The 17,153-nt window shown below is 44.0% G+C and overlaps 1 protein-coding gene across 3 annotated transcripts in view; it reads right to left on the bottom strand.

Annotated features, from left to right (window-relative positions):
- LRRC20 (leucine rich repeat containing 20) overlaps positions 1 to 17,153 on the bottom strand; it is a 49,760-nt gene that overhangs the window by 32,092 nt on the left and 515 nt on the right. The window contains exons 1-2 of one of the 3 annotated variants that reach the window (XM_075000280.1): positions 16,847 to 16,996; positions 2,482 to 2,610 (exon numbers count right to left, since the gene is read on the bottom strand). In XM_075000280.1, the coding sequence (XP_074856381.1) occupies positions 2,482 to 2,563 (82 nt within the window). In that variant the 5' untranslated portion in view covers positions 2,564 to 2,610; positions 16,847 to 16,996. Of the gene's footprint in view, positions 1 to 2,481; positions 2,611 to 6,120; positions 6,244 to 16,846; positions 16,997 to 17,153 lie in introns of those variants that run through there. The other 2 variants (XM_075000278.1, XM_075000279.1) reach the window with 2 other exon arrangements.

The raw sequence follows: 17,153 nt of genomic DNA, 5'->3' as shown, positions 1-17,153 counted from the left end.
GATTGCCCCTGGAGGAGCCAGTTGTCCAGGTACAGGAACACCTGAACCCATGATGGAGGAGAAAGGCAGCCACCACCACCATACATTTGGTAAACACCCTGGGGAGCCATGTAGAGCCTGAAGGGAAGTGCCATGAATTGCAGGTGCAGCTGACACATTGTGAACCTGAGGAGGATGGATGGATGGAAATGTGGAAGTAAGTGTCATGTAGGTCGAGAGCAGTATGCCAATCCCCCAGACCCTGAGAAGGAATAATGGTGCCCAGAGATATCACGCAGAACTTGTGAGATACCACAACTTTGCTGAACTCCCTGAGGTCTAGGATGGCTTGCAGCTCTCCATTTGCCTTGGTGACCAGAAAGTAACAAGAGTAGAAACCCCTGACCCTGCACCGAGAGGGCACCCCCTCCACCAATCCAGGCTGAGGAGCAACTGAACTTCCGCGAGGAGGACTTGCTTGTGAGAAGGGTTCCTGAAGAGGGACAGCTGAGGGGTGTGTGTGGGCAGAGTAGAATGGAATGGGATAGCATACTGTGAAGCAATAGTTCTGAGGACATTTCTGCTTTTTGGGTGGAAAACCATAAACTAATGACTGATATGTATTGAATATGGAGGACAGCGGTCTATTCAGCACTGGTAAGGCCACATCTGGAGTACTGATCCAGTTCTGAGCCCCTCAGTATAGAAAAGATGTGGATGCACTGGAGAGGGGCCAATGGAGGGCAACAAAAATGATTAAGGGGCTGAAGCACATGACCCATGAGGAGAGGCTGAGGGATTTGGGCTGAGGGATTTTATTCAGTTTGCAGAAGAGAAGAGTGAGAGGCAATTTGATAGCAGCCTTCAGCTTCCTGAAGGGGGGCTCTAAAGAGGATGGAGAGAAGCTGTTCTCAGTAGTGATGGATGGCAGAACAAGGAGCAATGGTCTCAAGTTACAGAGGGGGAGGTGTAGGTTGGATACTAGGAAAAACTATTTAACCAGGAAGGTGGTGAAGAACTAGAATGTGTTACCTAGAGAGGTGGTGGATTCTCCATCCCGAGAAGTTTTTATGTCCTGGTTTGACAAAGTCCTGGCTGCGATGATTTAGTTAGGGCTGATCCTGCTTTAGGCAGGGCCTGGACTCGATGACCTCCTGAGGTCCCTTCCAGCCCTAGGATTCTATGATTCTATGACAGATGATTTACTTGATAAATTGGGTAAGGCAACTATATGAGCCTCACTGATTTCACTAAGGAGTGCTGACAGTTAACTATGAGGAGGATATTGTGTAAAATTTGCTTTTTTAATGGATTTGGGATCGTACAATTTCCCAGATCTAAAAGTCTCATCATCCATAGTGTTGGGTTCTATCATCTGAGTAAAGAATGCAACTGTGACACACTAGAAGATGATACGGTCAACAAAACTGGAAGCAGCACTGGTTTCTGTATTGACTGTAACTTTTCCTATGGACAGAGGTGAAGGACCATGTGCAGTAAAAACACTGTGATCCTTATTTTGAGCAGCAAACAGCTGAGCTCAACATGGTACAGAAAAGGGTTGGAACAAAGACAGCTGTGTGTTACCTCTCAACCTTATAGACTGCGGAGATGACTGGAGACTAGAGCAGTCCCTGGAAAACACTAGAGCAATCACAGGTATTGGCCTAACTGATGTTGTTCTACAATGACTGCTTATGGAGCCATCCACCAGCACAGAACAGCCAGTGGGCAATGCGGTCCAGCCATGCATCCCCTCTCCCTCACCACAGCACCAGATCTTGTGATGCAATGAGGTCCAGCATAGGAAGATTGTGCTGACTCTAGGCTAGATGGGGAAACCCCTCCTGTGACAGAATATGTAGGGGTTGCTTCCACTTCCTTTGCAGGCCTGTCATACCACCAAGGCAGTGTAAAACATGAATGAGAATAAAGAAGAATGTAGCTCTCTGTTTACAAATAGATCTTTCATTGTCAAGAGAACATTATTGCCATCCTCCACAAAGGACCTTGTAGTCAGCACACCAAGCTGGAGACACAGAGGGCTGCAGTCTCTACTCCAAATAGGTGGCACATAGCTGCCAGAAAGCTAACCAGTGGCTGGCACACTTAAATTCACAATTCCATCAAAATAAATATAATTTTTTTATTATTAAAATTAAGTGGCTGTCAGCATCAAACTGTTAATTATTAACACTATTTTCTCAACCTTGCATACCCCTGCTGACATTAACCATGTCAACATGTGTACACCAAGCTAAAGTTATGAAGCCACGTTGGCCTCTACTTTCTTTAGAAATATGGATGGGGGAGGTGGAGAAATTAACATTTTCCAAAATATAAAAGGAACAAATTGGTAGGAAAATAAATCCATTCTCCAGCATTATTGGTAGCACCATTCTAAATGACGGAGTCCAAATGCCACAGATAGCGTGTCCTGTCCAAGGGCCACTCTGTATTGGACCAACTCACACCGTGAACAAAGCCGACTGATTAACTCACCAAGTGAGTCTGCTCCATTCTCCACTGTTTCATTCACCTTTCTGGCAACTCTGGCTACCGCTTCCCCCATTTTTTTCTCCATGCACGTGCCACACGCCGTCCCACAGGGGAGCACTTCCGCGGGGAAAACTGTGAATAAGGAAATAAAAACAGTGAGGTGCAGTTTGCTAGCATATCATCAAAAGAGATAATTATAAATATCAGTCAGTAGAACGTGATTTATTCCTGGCAAAATGTAATTGATTAGATATTGTTAATATGAGAATTGCTGGTAAGCCGAATCTGCTGTATTTAATGTCATAACTACTCATTCCCATTTTTCCTACAGGGGACTGTGGCACAGACAAATTAAGCAACTCTCCCAAGGTCCCAGTGGAAATGTTTCTATTACACAGAAGGACATACTGCATATTACATATTGCAGAGGAAGGAATTCCCTCACACCTAGGTCTCCCAAGCTCTAGGATAGCACTCAAATTATGGTCCATCCTTCTTTTCTCCCTCCATTTATACTCCACTCTGCAATGAATAAATAGTTTTTACAGTGAGCCAGATACTCACTCCACTGCCCTGCATTTCAGATACAGTAGTTGGTTATGGTACAACAAACTAAGAGTGAAATGCTACCGCAATTCTTTTCATGTACTTTCCACCAGTGTTAAGTAACTACAAAAGACACAGGGAGAAGCTGGTCTAATCTGTTCTGTTCAGCATCCTTCCCTCTTCTCAGGTAAACTCAGAGATCTGTTTTATAGCCATCCACATATTAAGACAGAAGGGATTTTTTTTAAAAAGCTTTCAGGCCCGTTTTGTACATCATAAAGAAGCACACAGATCCCTTTTAGTACGTAACCATTAACTAATTTAATTATTTTTGTGGTTTCTAAAATAATTTTACCAAACTTATCCCCCAGCCCACCCAAAAACACAAAACTCGAGTTAAGAACAAGCCCTAGAAATTTTACCCAAATGATATGAAAAGTTATAAGAACCTAAATGCAGAAACAAACAGCAAAAGTGCTTCCCCAATCATAACTATACCATCTCCATATCTTAACAGTATGAACCAATTTAAAATTGCTATGATTCTAACTTAGACAATTGTGAATTTTATGTAAATAAGCACCTTTTTTCTTTTTATCTATCTTCCACTGATTCAGGTGGTTTTTTTAAATGTGAAAAAGACTTGTCAAATGTGTCACCTGAGTTTTAACCTCTAAATTTTATGTAAGGCCTCTGTATTTTGGATTTAATTAATGAACAGACTCCAGGAACTTCAATTTTAAATCTCCCTTAATTACTCTTACTACTTTCAAAATTGTTGTACTGTCCAAAAGAGTACAAAATTGAACATGTTCCTTATTGCTTTTTGAAATATATTCTCAAATGAAAATTGTCAGCTGTGACTATCAAAAATTAGACATTTGTTGATTCTTCATATTACTGATTGGCTTTTGTTAAACCTTTTTCACCAAAAGCAAATACATAAATTAAAAACATTCACACCTCAAAAACACCCCTAAAACACAAAACACCCATCCCTTACAAATTCATCTCCATACGAAGATCTGAATTATTCAGGATATTGAAATACCTGACTATATGTTAAATCAGAAGGAATTCCAGGACCCTACAAATCTTCTTTACATTTAACTGCAAGAGTAGATTATCCCTGATGTGCAAATGAGAGAAGTGTACAATAAGAACATGGAGAAAAACCCTGTGATATTTTTCTTAAATTCTGGAGGATTTTCTTTATTATTTGTTATCATCAAGATCCACTTTTGTTATCTTACCAGAGTGGAATGTCTCTTCTTGATTCCCAATAGCATTTCTTCAACACAGCACAGCTCAAAGATAGACAAAATGACAATATACAATCTCATTTTAAATTCTTACAAGGAAGACACTGAACAGGTAATGGCTCATTCATTATTTACATAGATAAACTGAGGGCCAGAAAAAATATGCAAATAAACCCGGGAAAAAGGAAGCAAAGAAACACATGCCAATGTAAACCTAGGTACATCCAGAAGAATAGTTCACTAGCCCTTACAAAGACTTGTGCTTTTCATAACCTAGACTTTCCAGCAGTTAAGATAGCAGGCCTCTAAAACCAGGCCTTCTCTGGGGAATTTCAGTTGTTGGACACACTGATCTCCATCACCTCTTTCCTAGAGTTAGCTTACTGAGCAGAAAGATAAGTCTGCCTTCTACCTGACAAGTCACCTCTAACTAGATCTCCTGTGACCAACCACCTCTAAACTTAGGCCACCTGGAAGTGTGCAAAAATGACCCCCTGGGAAGCTATCATAATGACTCCTGAGGTTATTTGTTGAATGTCTCACCATGCAGAGCCCATAACTACCACAGTAACAGTAATGCTCAGTGATGAAATGGACTGCCCTTTTTGTGAGACCATAATACTCAGCAGTCACGGGGGCCTGGTCAGACATTACTGGGTGGAATTCTATAACCTGTGCTACAATGTCAGACAAGATTATTATAATGGTCCCTCCTAACCTTAAAATCTACTCATCTATTTTGTTTTCAAATGGGACCTCTGGCACTCCTGTTGGGATGATTTAACAGACAGAAAACTGGGAGATAAACTACAAAGAATTTTGTCCCAAAAACAACTGCAAGAACAACATCCAGACTGAAGGAGTAAAGCACAAACAGGTTAGAGGATGCATCTACCAAGATTTCATGCAAGAAAGCAGTAGCCGAGAACCTTAGTTGGCAGCTGCTCAAGCAGCACATCTCCATCTCGTATCTCCCTTGGGTGTTTTTGTTGGCACCTTTACTAATGAGTATGCCTATGCCCTCCCAACACAGCAACCCAGCAGTGGTCCTATATTTAGATGACTGAGTAGTAAAACAAAAATACTGGACTGGTGGCAGAAACCCAAGGCTGCTGAACCGAGATATCTTTACATGCAAATCTGATACTAAGTTTTGCTGCAATATTACCTAAGCAAATGCAAGTAATATTACAACCACGTTATCACAGTCTGCACTGATTCAGCACGTAGGTATTCCCCAGAAATGAAAAAGTAAGCTAAGGACGATTAACACCACACCTGCTGCATACATTGTAGAATTACTTTCCATGCCACCCTTCTATGATGAGGCAGGGGATACCCCGAAAGCTACACATTGGTGGCATTTCACCCTCCACACACTTGCCTATTCAACTTTCAACACCACAATGTACAGCATAAGAAGTCATTTCCAGACATCATCCACTTTGGGGCTGGGAGAGAGAGAAGGCCATCTCTTCTCTTGTCATCAGAGCCTTTGCATTTCAGTAGAGCATTCCAACTACATAAAGCTGGAAGTTGACTTCATGGATTACTGTAGCTTCCATTCATTTTCAGCTGCAGAAGTCTCACTGCTTCCTGAACCTGGTGGATGCAGCCCCTGCAGCCACTAAGCCAGCTGTCAGGAGAGACTATTGCAAGTTAGCAGTCTGCACTATGAGAAGTGCAAGCTTTCTCAGGCTGCACGTGCATTTTGCAACCCACTAAATCAGGGAGTTCGGCAGTAGCCAGGCCCCACTGTGGGGATGCAAGAGTGGGAAGGTTTTCTAATCTTTTCATCTGTGGGAGGTGAAAGAAGAGGAAAACCATCTCTTACCTAGTGCTGGCGTCAGCCCCACACAGCTACTGCTGCTGCTCAGTTTGAACTCTCAGCTCTGTCTGTCTGCCTTCCTCCAACCATTATGAAGAACAGCAACAGCTGCCCTTTTGGCCAAACTGCAGGGAAAAGGGGTGGAGGTGGAAATCCGACCAGAAGGACCTGACAGAGAGCAGCACCAGTAAAGATCCAGAGCCAATAAACATCGGAGCTCTGCAGCAGGTCAGATACAAGGGTGAAGTTGGTTCATTAGTTACGGTCCCCAGTTCCTTGTGTCTTAAGGAATTCATTTGTGTAAGTTTTTTTAAAAAAGAAATTTCAGCAAAATAAACAAGTTTGAATGTTGCACCTGTTTATATTAGGAATTATTTATTATTAATTGTTGGAATAAGAATGCGGTTATATATCAAAAACACAACTCCCAGGTCACCCTCAGTGACACATCCCTGTGAAATCATTAGATTGTTTTGAGACAAAATATTCCACTTCCTGAGCTGAAACTAGCTTTGTTTCTACACATTAGGCTGCCACAGGGGGCACATGACTATATGGCCGGGGGTTCAGGTGGGCTTGTATTTCGGCAACGCTAGCCCAGGCTGTTGCTGCTCGCTCCCATTCATGCTGCATGAGGTGAAATACACTGCTTAGGGGGCTAGCTCAATGTGAGCTGATGCATCTATGTTTACTTAGTCCAGAAATGACATCCTCAGCTCCAAGTGTAGAAGTCAGGGTGTGCCACTTGCGGTGTCCCAGGAGGTATTTTGCCATGTATTGCCACTCAAAATCCATTTCCTCACTCAGGTGCTATTAGTAAAATAGGCGTGTTGGGATGTATCACATGTGGCAGCACATTATGGAAAAATAAAACTTTTGGGTTAGAAAAAGGAATGTCACATCTACTTTAGAACATGTAACATTTGCATGATTGGGTCAGTCTGGGGGTGACACAAGACCTCAGAGGCAGTCAAATCTAGCTCCTTATTCAAATGAATATGAGTATTTATTTTCATTATAAAATGAAAGTGGATTGCAATAGAGATATGTGGCAGGAAGCTTTGTAGAAATAAAGCATCAGATAAGAGAGTAGCATGTTCCTGCTACTTGAACGGACCTGTCAAAGAAATACCTGTTAAAATTAGCAAAAGCCGAATTCAGGTGGCTCCTGGTGAGAGGGAGGTCTTGTGGTGGGACAAGTGGAACAGAGCTCAGGCTGAGAGTGAAGCACTGAGGTGGAAGAGCAGAGTGAGTTCGGCTGAGATGGAAATACTGAAATGATGGCTCTGGAGTGAGGAAGGAGGTGCTGTGAGGCTGCAGAACATAAGAACGGCCACACCGGGTCAGACCAAAGGTCTATCTATAGTCCAGGATCCTGTCTTCTGGCAGAAGATAATGCCAGACAACCCAGAGGGAGTAAACAAAATAGGTAATCGTGAAAGTGATCCCTCTACTGACATCCATTTCCAACCTCTGACAAATAGAGGGTAGGGACACCAGTCCTACCAATCCCAGCTAATGCCCATCGATGGACCTAACCTTCATAAATTTATCTAGTTCTTTTTTGAACTCTGTTAAAGTCCTGGCCTGCACAACCTCTTCTGGCAAGGAGTTTCACAGGTCTACTATGTGCTGTGTGCAAAACTTCCTTTTGTTAGTTTTTAACCTTCTGCCCATTCATTTCATTTGGTGACCCCCCCAGTTCTTCTCTAAGTAACTTTTCCTTATTCACTTTCTCTACACCAGTCATATATAGCTCTTTCATATCTTCCCTTAGTCTCCTTTTTTCTAAGATGAAAAATCCCAGTCTTTTTAATCTTTCTTCATATGGCACACTTTCCAAACCCCTAATCATTTTCTGTGGCCCTTTTCTGAAGCTTTTAAAATGCCACTATATCTTTTTTGAGATAAGGCGACCACATCTGTACGCAGTATTCAAGATGTGGGCGTAGCACAGATTTTTATAGAGGCAATAAGATATTCTCTGTCTTATTCTCTGTCTTATTCACTATCCACTTTTTAATGATTACTAACGTTGTTTGCATTTTTGACTGATGCTGCACGTTGAGTGGATGTTTTCAGAGAACTATTCACAATGACTCCAAGATCTCTCTTTTGAGTGGTTACAGATCAATCAGTCCCCATCATTTTGTATGTATAGATGGAATTATTTTTTCCAATGTGCATTACTTTACATTTATCAACATTAAAATTCATTTGCCATTTTGTTGCCCATTTGCTCAGTTTCATGAGATCTTTTTGAAGCTCTTCACAATCTGCTTTGTTCTTAATTATCTTGAGCAGTTTAGTATCATCAGCAAATTTTGCTACCTCACTGTTTACCCCTTTTTCCAGATCATTTATGAACAGGTTGAACAGGATTGGTCTCAGTACAGTCCCTTGGGGGGCACCAATAGTTACCTCTTTCCATTGTGAAAACTTACAACTTCTTCCCATCCTTTGTTTCCTGCCTTTTAACCAGTTTTCAATCCATGAGAAGACCCTCTCTTTTATACCATGACAACTTACTTAAGAACCTTTGGTGAGGTACCTTATCAAAGGCTTTCTGGAAATCAGAGTACACCACATCCACTGGATCCCCATTCCACATAGAATCATAGAATCCTAGGACTGGAAGGGACCTTAGGAGGTCATCTAGCCCAGCCCCCTGCCTCAAGCAGGATCATCCCCAACTAAATCCTCCCAGCCAGGACTTTGTCAAGCTTATTGACCCCCTCAAAGGACTCCAGTAGATTAGTAAGGCATGATTTCACTTTACAGAAACCACACTGACTTTTCTCCAACAGATTATGTTCATCTACATATCTGACAATGTTATTCTTTACTATAGTTTCAACTAATTTGCTGGCACTGATATTAGACTTACTGGTTTGTAATTGCTAACACATCCCAGACTGATGTTTGCATTTTTTGCAACAGTGTTACACTGTTGACTCACATTTAGGTTCTGATCCATTATGACCCCGTAGATCCCTTTCTGCAGAACTCATTCCTAGAGTGTCATTTCCCATTTTGTATGTGTAAAACTAATTGTTTCTTCCTAAGTGAAACATTTTATATTTGTCCTTGTTGAATGTCATCCTATTTACCTCCGAACATTTCTCCAGTTTGTCCAGATCATTTGGAATTATAGCCCTGTGCTCCAAATCACTTGCAATCCCTCCCAACTTGGTGTCATCTGCAGACTTTACAAGTGTACTCTGTATGCCATTATTTAAATGACTGATGAAGATATTAAGCAGAACTGGTCCCAAAACTGAACCCCACTCATTATGCCCCATCCAGCATGATGGCATGATTGATATCTGATCTATGGGAACAGGCATCCAACCAGTTATGCAACCATCTTATAGGTTGTATCTCCCTAGCTGAGAAGGCCATGTGAGACTGTATCGTATGCGTAAAGTCTAAATTTACCACACATACCATTTCCCTCTTATCCACCAGGCTTGTTACTGTTACTTATAACGTTATCATCTTCTAGATGTTCACAAATGGATTCCTTAATTATTGCACCATTATCCTTCCTGGTACAGAAATTAAGATGACTGGTCTGTAAGTCCCTGCATCTCTCTTCATGTAGCAGTAACCAGAATACGATGATGCAATCCCATCTTCACAATACACTGGATTTTCCAGTGTGTGGCTGGATAAGCTCTGAAGAAATCACCACTAATCACAATACTACTGCTCTTGTAACAAACGGCTTGCGCCTGCGCGCGTGACCTAGGGCCCAAGCCAGTGCTGATTACAGGATACACCCTCCACCCCTCAGGAAATTTTTTTAAAGGGCAGCAGTGGTCATAGCAAGGGTGGGGGATGGGGGAGTATCTTTAGGGATGGGAAACTGATAGGAGTAAGCAGGTTCCAGCAGAGAATGCTGGGAGTGAGAACTGAACCTCTAGATATGCAGGGCTTGGCAATAGCCTGCCAAAGACAGAAAGGCACCAATTATGAAGGTTGAAAAAGAGAAAACATAATGTTTGTCGTCAGACTCCAGCTTGAGACTTCATTTTATCTTCAGTATACTTCTCTGAATAAATACAAATCCCAAGGAGGTGTTTGGGATTTCGAAATAGGAGCTATTCCTCATGCAATGAGGTTTACCTATTTCGAAATAAGACAACTGCTATATCAAAATTATTTCCAAATAGCCGCTGCATTGCATAGACGCTAGGAAAGTTATTTCAAAATAACTTTGCTGTGTAGACATACCTTCAGTAAGTGTTGGGGTGGGGGAAGGGGCCAACCCTTGCTGCCTGTGCCTGTCTTCCCTGCTCCCCACAGTAATCCCCTAGGCTGCCTTGCTCGGGACAGGAGATTTGGGGAAAGGGGTGCAGTGGAATAAGGACAGGACTTGGGGAAGAGGTGCAAGGAGGTAGGAGTAAGCAGAACACAGATGGAAAGAGACAGGGAAGAGCAGGGTCAGGGCTTGTGGAGAACAGGAGTGGGGACAGGCCTGGGTAGGGTGGACTGAGGCAGGAAGAGGTGGGGCGGGGCCTGGGTTGGCAGCATGCGTTGTCTTGGGCCCCACGCCCCCTAGAGATGTTGCTGAGGGTAGGGCCCTGGGGAAAGCAGTGAGATAAGGTGGGGCTTCTGGGTAAAGTAGAACCAGAGTACCCATGGGGAGAAAGAAAAAAAAAGTCAGAGCCTAGAAATGCCCCAATTCATTCCTCCTATCTTTTACCAAGGCATCACCACCACCTGAGGGACAAGGAAATAACACAACTAGCACAGGGGTGAGTAAAGTAGGGGGCATGAAATTTCATAAGGGGGCGCACAGCACGATCGGCTGCTGGCCTTGGGCTCATCCACCTCACTAAAAATGTTGAAATGTTACTGTCTTTACGTACGTGTATTCATCTTTACATATGGATTAATAAAGGTTTTAAATTCTACGTACTTATTCTCTTACGCATGAGGAAAGTTTTTTGTTTGTTTTTTTTTAAATGAACATAACCAAAATTGCCATCAGTTTAGATTACCTTAGACAGCTTGGGGAAGGGTGGAGGCTGCTAATCTCACAGATCCCATCAAAAGTGTCACTGAGACAGTGGGCTATTCATCCCTGCAGGTTCTGTGGCAGATGTTCACTGTCCCGTTAAGGGTAACATTCCTACACCACCACGCCATAAGGGGCCAGGATCATTGCTGCACACAGGCAAGCCACGTAAAGGCCAATATGGAAGCTGCAGTTGTGCAGAAGACCCTCCCTTGCTTCCCTTCTCACCCCGGCAGCAAATTATCTTTCAGGATTACCACAGCCTGTGGAAAATGTGTGGACATTAGTCATTACAGGGCTCTCCTACAGCGCTGGCTCTCCCAAGATACACCTGCCCAGACTACAGTAAGTCCACTGGGATGTGTGAAGCTGATTACCATGAACTGAGAGAGTCCACGAACCCCCTGTTCTGCATCTGACTAGTCCTGTCAGTATTAGTACCACACAGACCCAAGCCTGCTTTCTGCAGCCCTCCCGCACCCAACGACTCACTTCAGCACTTCCAGAAATCGAAGCCACTTAACGTAAGGCACATCCTCCGCTCTTTGTATATCCCCAACCTCCGACTGCTGCGACTGGCTGGCCTCCTCCACGGTAGAAAACAGTTCCTAACTGAATGCATTTGTGCATGCTGGGCCACCCTCTGAGTCTCCCCTTCCCCTTGGCACCCTCATTCCAGGATTGCCTGTGCCCAGCATAGTCCACTCTAGGATGGCTCCTGAAGTATCCATGGGGGTTTTCAGAGCAGATACTTGTCACCTCTCAAGTATTTCATCCAGCTCTTTATAGAGTCAACAGATCATGGGTGCAGCAGCACCAGAGAGACATTTTGCCTTCCACAACATATTGTAGGTATTTCACATCTCGTACTCTTTGACCCTTCACTGCAGCACGTCCCAGTCACGGCCCTTTCAGTCATCCATCTCAAGGTCTGCCTATATATCATTCCTATGGCTGGTGCACAGCTGGGACCGGACAGCCTCCTCTCTGCAAATGCTGGATGAAATCCAGTGCCTGGGCATGGCTCCTAGTAGAGGATCTCCTGGTGCATGGAGCAGGCCTGGACCCCTGGAGAGATGAGCTGAGAGCACTCCATGTGTCCCCAGGCAAACAGGAAGAGGGCTTCCAAAGTCCCAAAGGAATGCAAAGAATGGGTCTGATGGTTGGTCACCTGCTGCTGCCCTGTGCCAAGTCCACTTCCCAAGTAATACCCAATGTTATCTTGCCCAAAGACAGGGCAACGGGTACAATGGGAGCAGGAGGAAACGGCATGTGTGGAGTGGGGCAGAGAGGCGCCCTGTGCCCCATGCTTGGGATACTGGGGAGGCTGCATCAGACCCCTGCTAGGGATGGCCCTGCTCTACACATAGCATATGTGGGAATGTATTGACTTCCCAATTAGTCTGTAGACCTACTCTAACTGAAGTGCAGAGGGATCACCATGGTTATAGAATGCCCTATAAATGGGAATGTCATGAATAAATGCAGGGAAAGAGTTAACCCTAAGAGGGCTCTCTCTGGGGGGGATGCTCACGAAAGCCAATGGGAGGAAGAGAAGTTCTTCTGAACTGAGAACGACTGCAGCCAGAGGTGTCTTTGTCTATGCTGCTAAAGCAGAGAGGACAGACAAAAAATGATTGATTCTAAGCAGCTTGAATGAATCCAGTAAATCTCCTGGCCACATCCTAATCAGAACATGGATATGTAAGTAGAAAGGAAATATTTAGTTAGATGACATCAGGTTATTTTTAGTTTGAACTTGGAGTGGAGTTTCTCTGGTTACTGGTCGATTCTTTCCCCTGTATTCTGCAACATCTAAACTTAATCCCAGAAAAGTAATTCTCTGTGCTCTAATATTAATTATCTTTAGTTACTTAGTTGCTAGATGTAATTAAAGTATGAGTGTTTACTTTCTTGTTATTTTTCCATCTCTCATTTTGTGAATAAATTACTTTTTTAATGCAATTATTTTGATGTCTATGTCCTAGAGACTCTGTGCGAATGCCCACCTGAAGTAAAGTGAGCTATTGGATTGCAGCTCTTTGATTCCAAGCGATCTCCTAAGGAAAAAGGGGATGCTTGTGGGGTACCTCACATGGAGATATCCAAGTGAGTCTTCCTGGGTTTTAAGGGAGGACAGGCTGTATCACTTGGTGGTAGCAGTGATTACCAAGCCATTTTTAAGGTTTTTGCGGGCCCCCCCACTTTCTGCACTTGGGCATGTCAGAGTGGGGAAGCATCCCTGACTGGGAGGTAAAGGGTAAAAAGAAGTAAGTCAGGTATGCCACTCCAGTGAAAAGGCAGATGGAGAGAAAACATATATTGATGGCGCACAGATCTGACTGCACTCGGGTACTGGGGAGATGTGGCTTTCAGACATTTCTTCATATGTATTTGGGGATCTCATTGATTGCACAGCAATAACTCCTGAGATTGCCCCATAACCGGGATTTCACAAATCTTTTATGAACAAATGACTGGTTAGGGAGACGATCCAGAAACTGTGGTATAGTGGTCTCTGGAGAGGTGACATTGGGGGATATCAAACCTAGGTCAGGTTAGCTAGTGAGACTGTCCTGTATCTAGGGTTCACAGACCTATACCTCTAGTTGCTTGCATGACTGGCTCTCAGTGTTCTGTGTTGTTGTTTAGATGTAACATATCCCTAAATATCTTCTAAGAGCCCAGTAAGCAGTGGAAGTGTTGGTAATGCTGCTAGACAATATTGAGCTCCTGTAGTCTGGCAAATTCTCTCATTTGGCACCTAGTCAGGTCTGAGAGTGCCAGATAAGAGAATTTTGACCTATATCTCACTCCTGGACAGATTAGCTGCCCTCTAATTGGGATACATAGATCTCTGCTTCTAGTTGCCTGCCTGGCTAGGGAGACCACTCTGTAAGAGGGATTTACAGGTCCCTGCTGAGGTAACAGACTGGCTTCTCACCCTTTGGAAATGTATGGTTTGAGACTGCCCTGTAAGTCTAATTGCCTGCTTCCTTAGGGACACTGTCCTGTAAGTAAGGATGAGAGACCCCTGACAATTACCTCTGCAAATATCTCATTTCTTTTGCAGGTTAAGTGGAAAACTTACACAGTAATTGGGCTTCACAGATCTGTTTCCTGCACTCTTAGGGACACCCCCTTGTAACTGGGGTTTGGAGGATTCTGGACTTGAGATCTGGCAGTGCTACGTGTAACCTCTGAGAGGGTAGCTGATGAAAATGACTCGTTATTGGGTTCACAGATCTCTACCTCTCATTGCCTCTCTGTTTTGGGAAACAGACCTTTATATGGGGCATAACAAATCACTGTAGAATTCACAATGTAGGATCTCACTGTTTGAACATATTAGCTGATGAGCTAAGCTAAGCTCCCCACTAAGCTGCATGGCTATGTGGCCTCCCATTACTCCCTGCACATGGACTCAGGTGTAGTGGGGAGAGATCTCTCTTCCAAATCCCCAAAGCTGCCATGGCCAGTGGAGGGGAGCCCCTCACCACTAGCCTCAGCAGGGAGTTGCTCAGGCAAACCCAAGCACCAAACCCCTGCCACACCTTCGTCCCCTCCATCCCTGAACTCCTTCCTGCAGCCCAAACTGCTCATCCTCAGCCCTACTCTAGAGCCCAAAGCCCCACATTATAGCACTATAAAGAGAAAGGGGGGGCCCAGGGAGGCCTGAAAAGCAGTGCTTGTGGTTCCAGAGGCTGGTGGTGTCAGGGAACTAATCCACAGTAGGCACAGACAAAGCTTCTTTACGCTAAGGGAAGGTAATAGCAAGGTGCCTTACAACTGAATACCCCTGGGACGCATGACAAGAGTGTGAAGAAGGAAACCCATTTATCTTGACAGTGCCTGCCAATCGTTAGCTAGCAGTAACTAGGAATACACCAAAGGCAGGATATATCCAGCCCCTAAGTAAAATAAACCTTGGAAAACACAACTGTAAACATACATGTTCAACCTAATGAACCATGGTGTCTTCTTTTCCTCCTTTTTTAGAAGAGTGAATTTATTGCTTGTGGAAAGAGACTGATATTCCACAGGAAAATTCTGCATAGGCAGTGATGTTGCAAGCTTCCAAACCGTCCTCCAAAAATGTTTTAACTATCATCTGCACCTCTACAGCCTCATGGACTCAGGGCTCCCCGCCCTTGCTGCCGTGGGGAGCCCACACTCACACTCTAGCCCCATGCCCTCCAGACCCCCCTCACCCTCAGGAGGGGGAAGCACCAGTGTTGGCTTCCCACTGTGGTGGGGAGGGGCAGGGCGAGAGGGAACTCTGAACCTCACAAGCAAGATCTGGCTGGCAGGCAGATGAAGTGGCAACCCTGGCTGGTGGAACAGCAGTGCAGGAAACTGCTCACTGAATCTTTCATGGCCAATGGGAGCAGCTTAGGCCACAGAGCCAGGTAAGTGACCCCCATCCCTTCATACCCAGACCCCCATTGCCCCCACTCACTCCCCTCCCGCAGAGACCCTGTACTCCCATACCCCTAACTTGCTCCTGCACCTCCCACCCTCTTACATTATAAAACATAAATATACACACCCTTATGGCATAGCTGCATATTTACATTTTTGTGGTCAGTAGCCTAATATGAATAATTTAGCGTTTAAGGTATTTAGGGATACGTGACTGCATTGCGTTACCACAGGTGGTTGGTTGTCCACAGAAAGGCTTGTACTGAGTGGATCTCAGGCCAAAAAGTTTGAGAACTATTGGTTCACATGATGAAACTGCTGGCACTAGCCATGCCAGCTGAACACAATTTAGGAAAAAGTTGCATTCAGTGACCTGTGAACTAATCCTGGAATTGTGTTAATCTCCCACTCAGTTACGGTAAGTGTTGACAAATGTGTTCAGAGGTGGCAAAATGTCCATATTGTAAACTGGGCTTTAAATGTAAAAGCAGGTCAGTCTCCATGCCTTGACATCATCATTAACACCTCTCCTAACACTATCAGTAAAGGTGCTAATAAGTGGCAGCTATATATTCATTTAAAGGTTTATGATGTGGACTCCAGTCCACTGTGAAATAGATAGAGACCACATGATCATTTCACACAGCTCATCAAATTGCCATCACTAATTACTTGCATCATCATTAGAAATGCTGCCTATGCTTCAACTCATGGTCCAGAGATGAAACCTTTATTTCTTATTTCCCGAGGCATCCATTACCAGAGCTTAGTTGTTCCGACTAAAAACTAATAAAGACTGCTATCAAACTACACTGCATATTTAGTAAGTCTTTCAATAAACTTGTCCTTAGGCATTTTACTAAACAAACCTGCATACAAGTATGGTAATAATAAAACTACCCCAATTACCCTGATACAATTGATAATAAACAACATAATATTGCAAGAATGGCAGTTTGTGCTTGCACTATTTTGTAACCATTCTGTTTTGTGGACAAATATTTAGAAAGAGGAAATGCTTAAAATCAAAATAAGAAAAAAGAACTAAGAAAGAGCACAGAGAAAATACAACGCACGGATAAAAAATAATCCAAGTCAGCTTTCAAAACAGTACTCCTGATTTTGGTAAAAACTAAAACACCAAATAGCCATTTATGCCGTATCTTCAGAGTGCTAGGTTTCAATCATATACTGTACGGATTTGGGAACCATTATCTGCTGTAACCACGATAAGCAGACACTTGTTACCTGGATCACCTGAGTAACTACCGTTTAGGAGCTACTTGCCTTTTCTTTTTCCTTATTATTTAGTCCCCTGTTACCAAAGCGGGCAGAGGAGCGTTGCTATACAGGGTACCTATGAGATGGGCTTGGTCTTGTTTTTGCACCCCTTGTTCTCCCCGCACCGTTTGTCGCTCACTCTTCTTCCCCATGTGGGAACTGCAGATGGGGCGCACCTCCGCCCGCCCGCAGAGGGCTTTTCCGCCACCTTTTATAACCTACGGGTAACACAACCCAAGCCAGCTCCGCCAGCCAGGGCTGCTCCCCGACACGTGCGCCCCACGCGGGTGGGCGCGCTCCACAGACACGTGTG

Source organism: Carettochelys insculpta, chromosome 7, assembly GCF_033958435.1.
Source record: "Carettochelys insculpta isolate YL-2023 chromosome 7, ASM3395843v1, whole genome shotgun sequence".
Classification (NCBI taxonomy): Eukaryota; Metazoa; Chordata; order Testudines; family Carettochelyidae; genus Carettochelys; species Carettochelys insculpta.
Note: the sequence above shows the minus strand (reverse complement) of the source record. Positions and strands in the feature narration are given on the sequence as shown.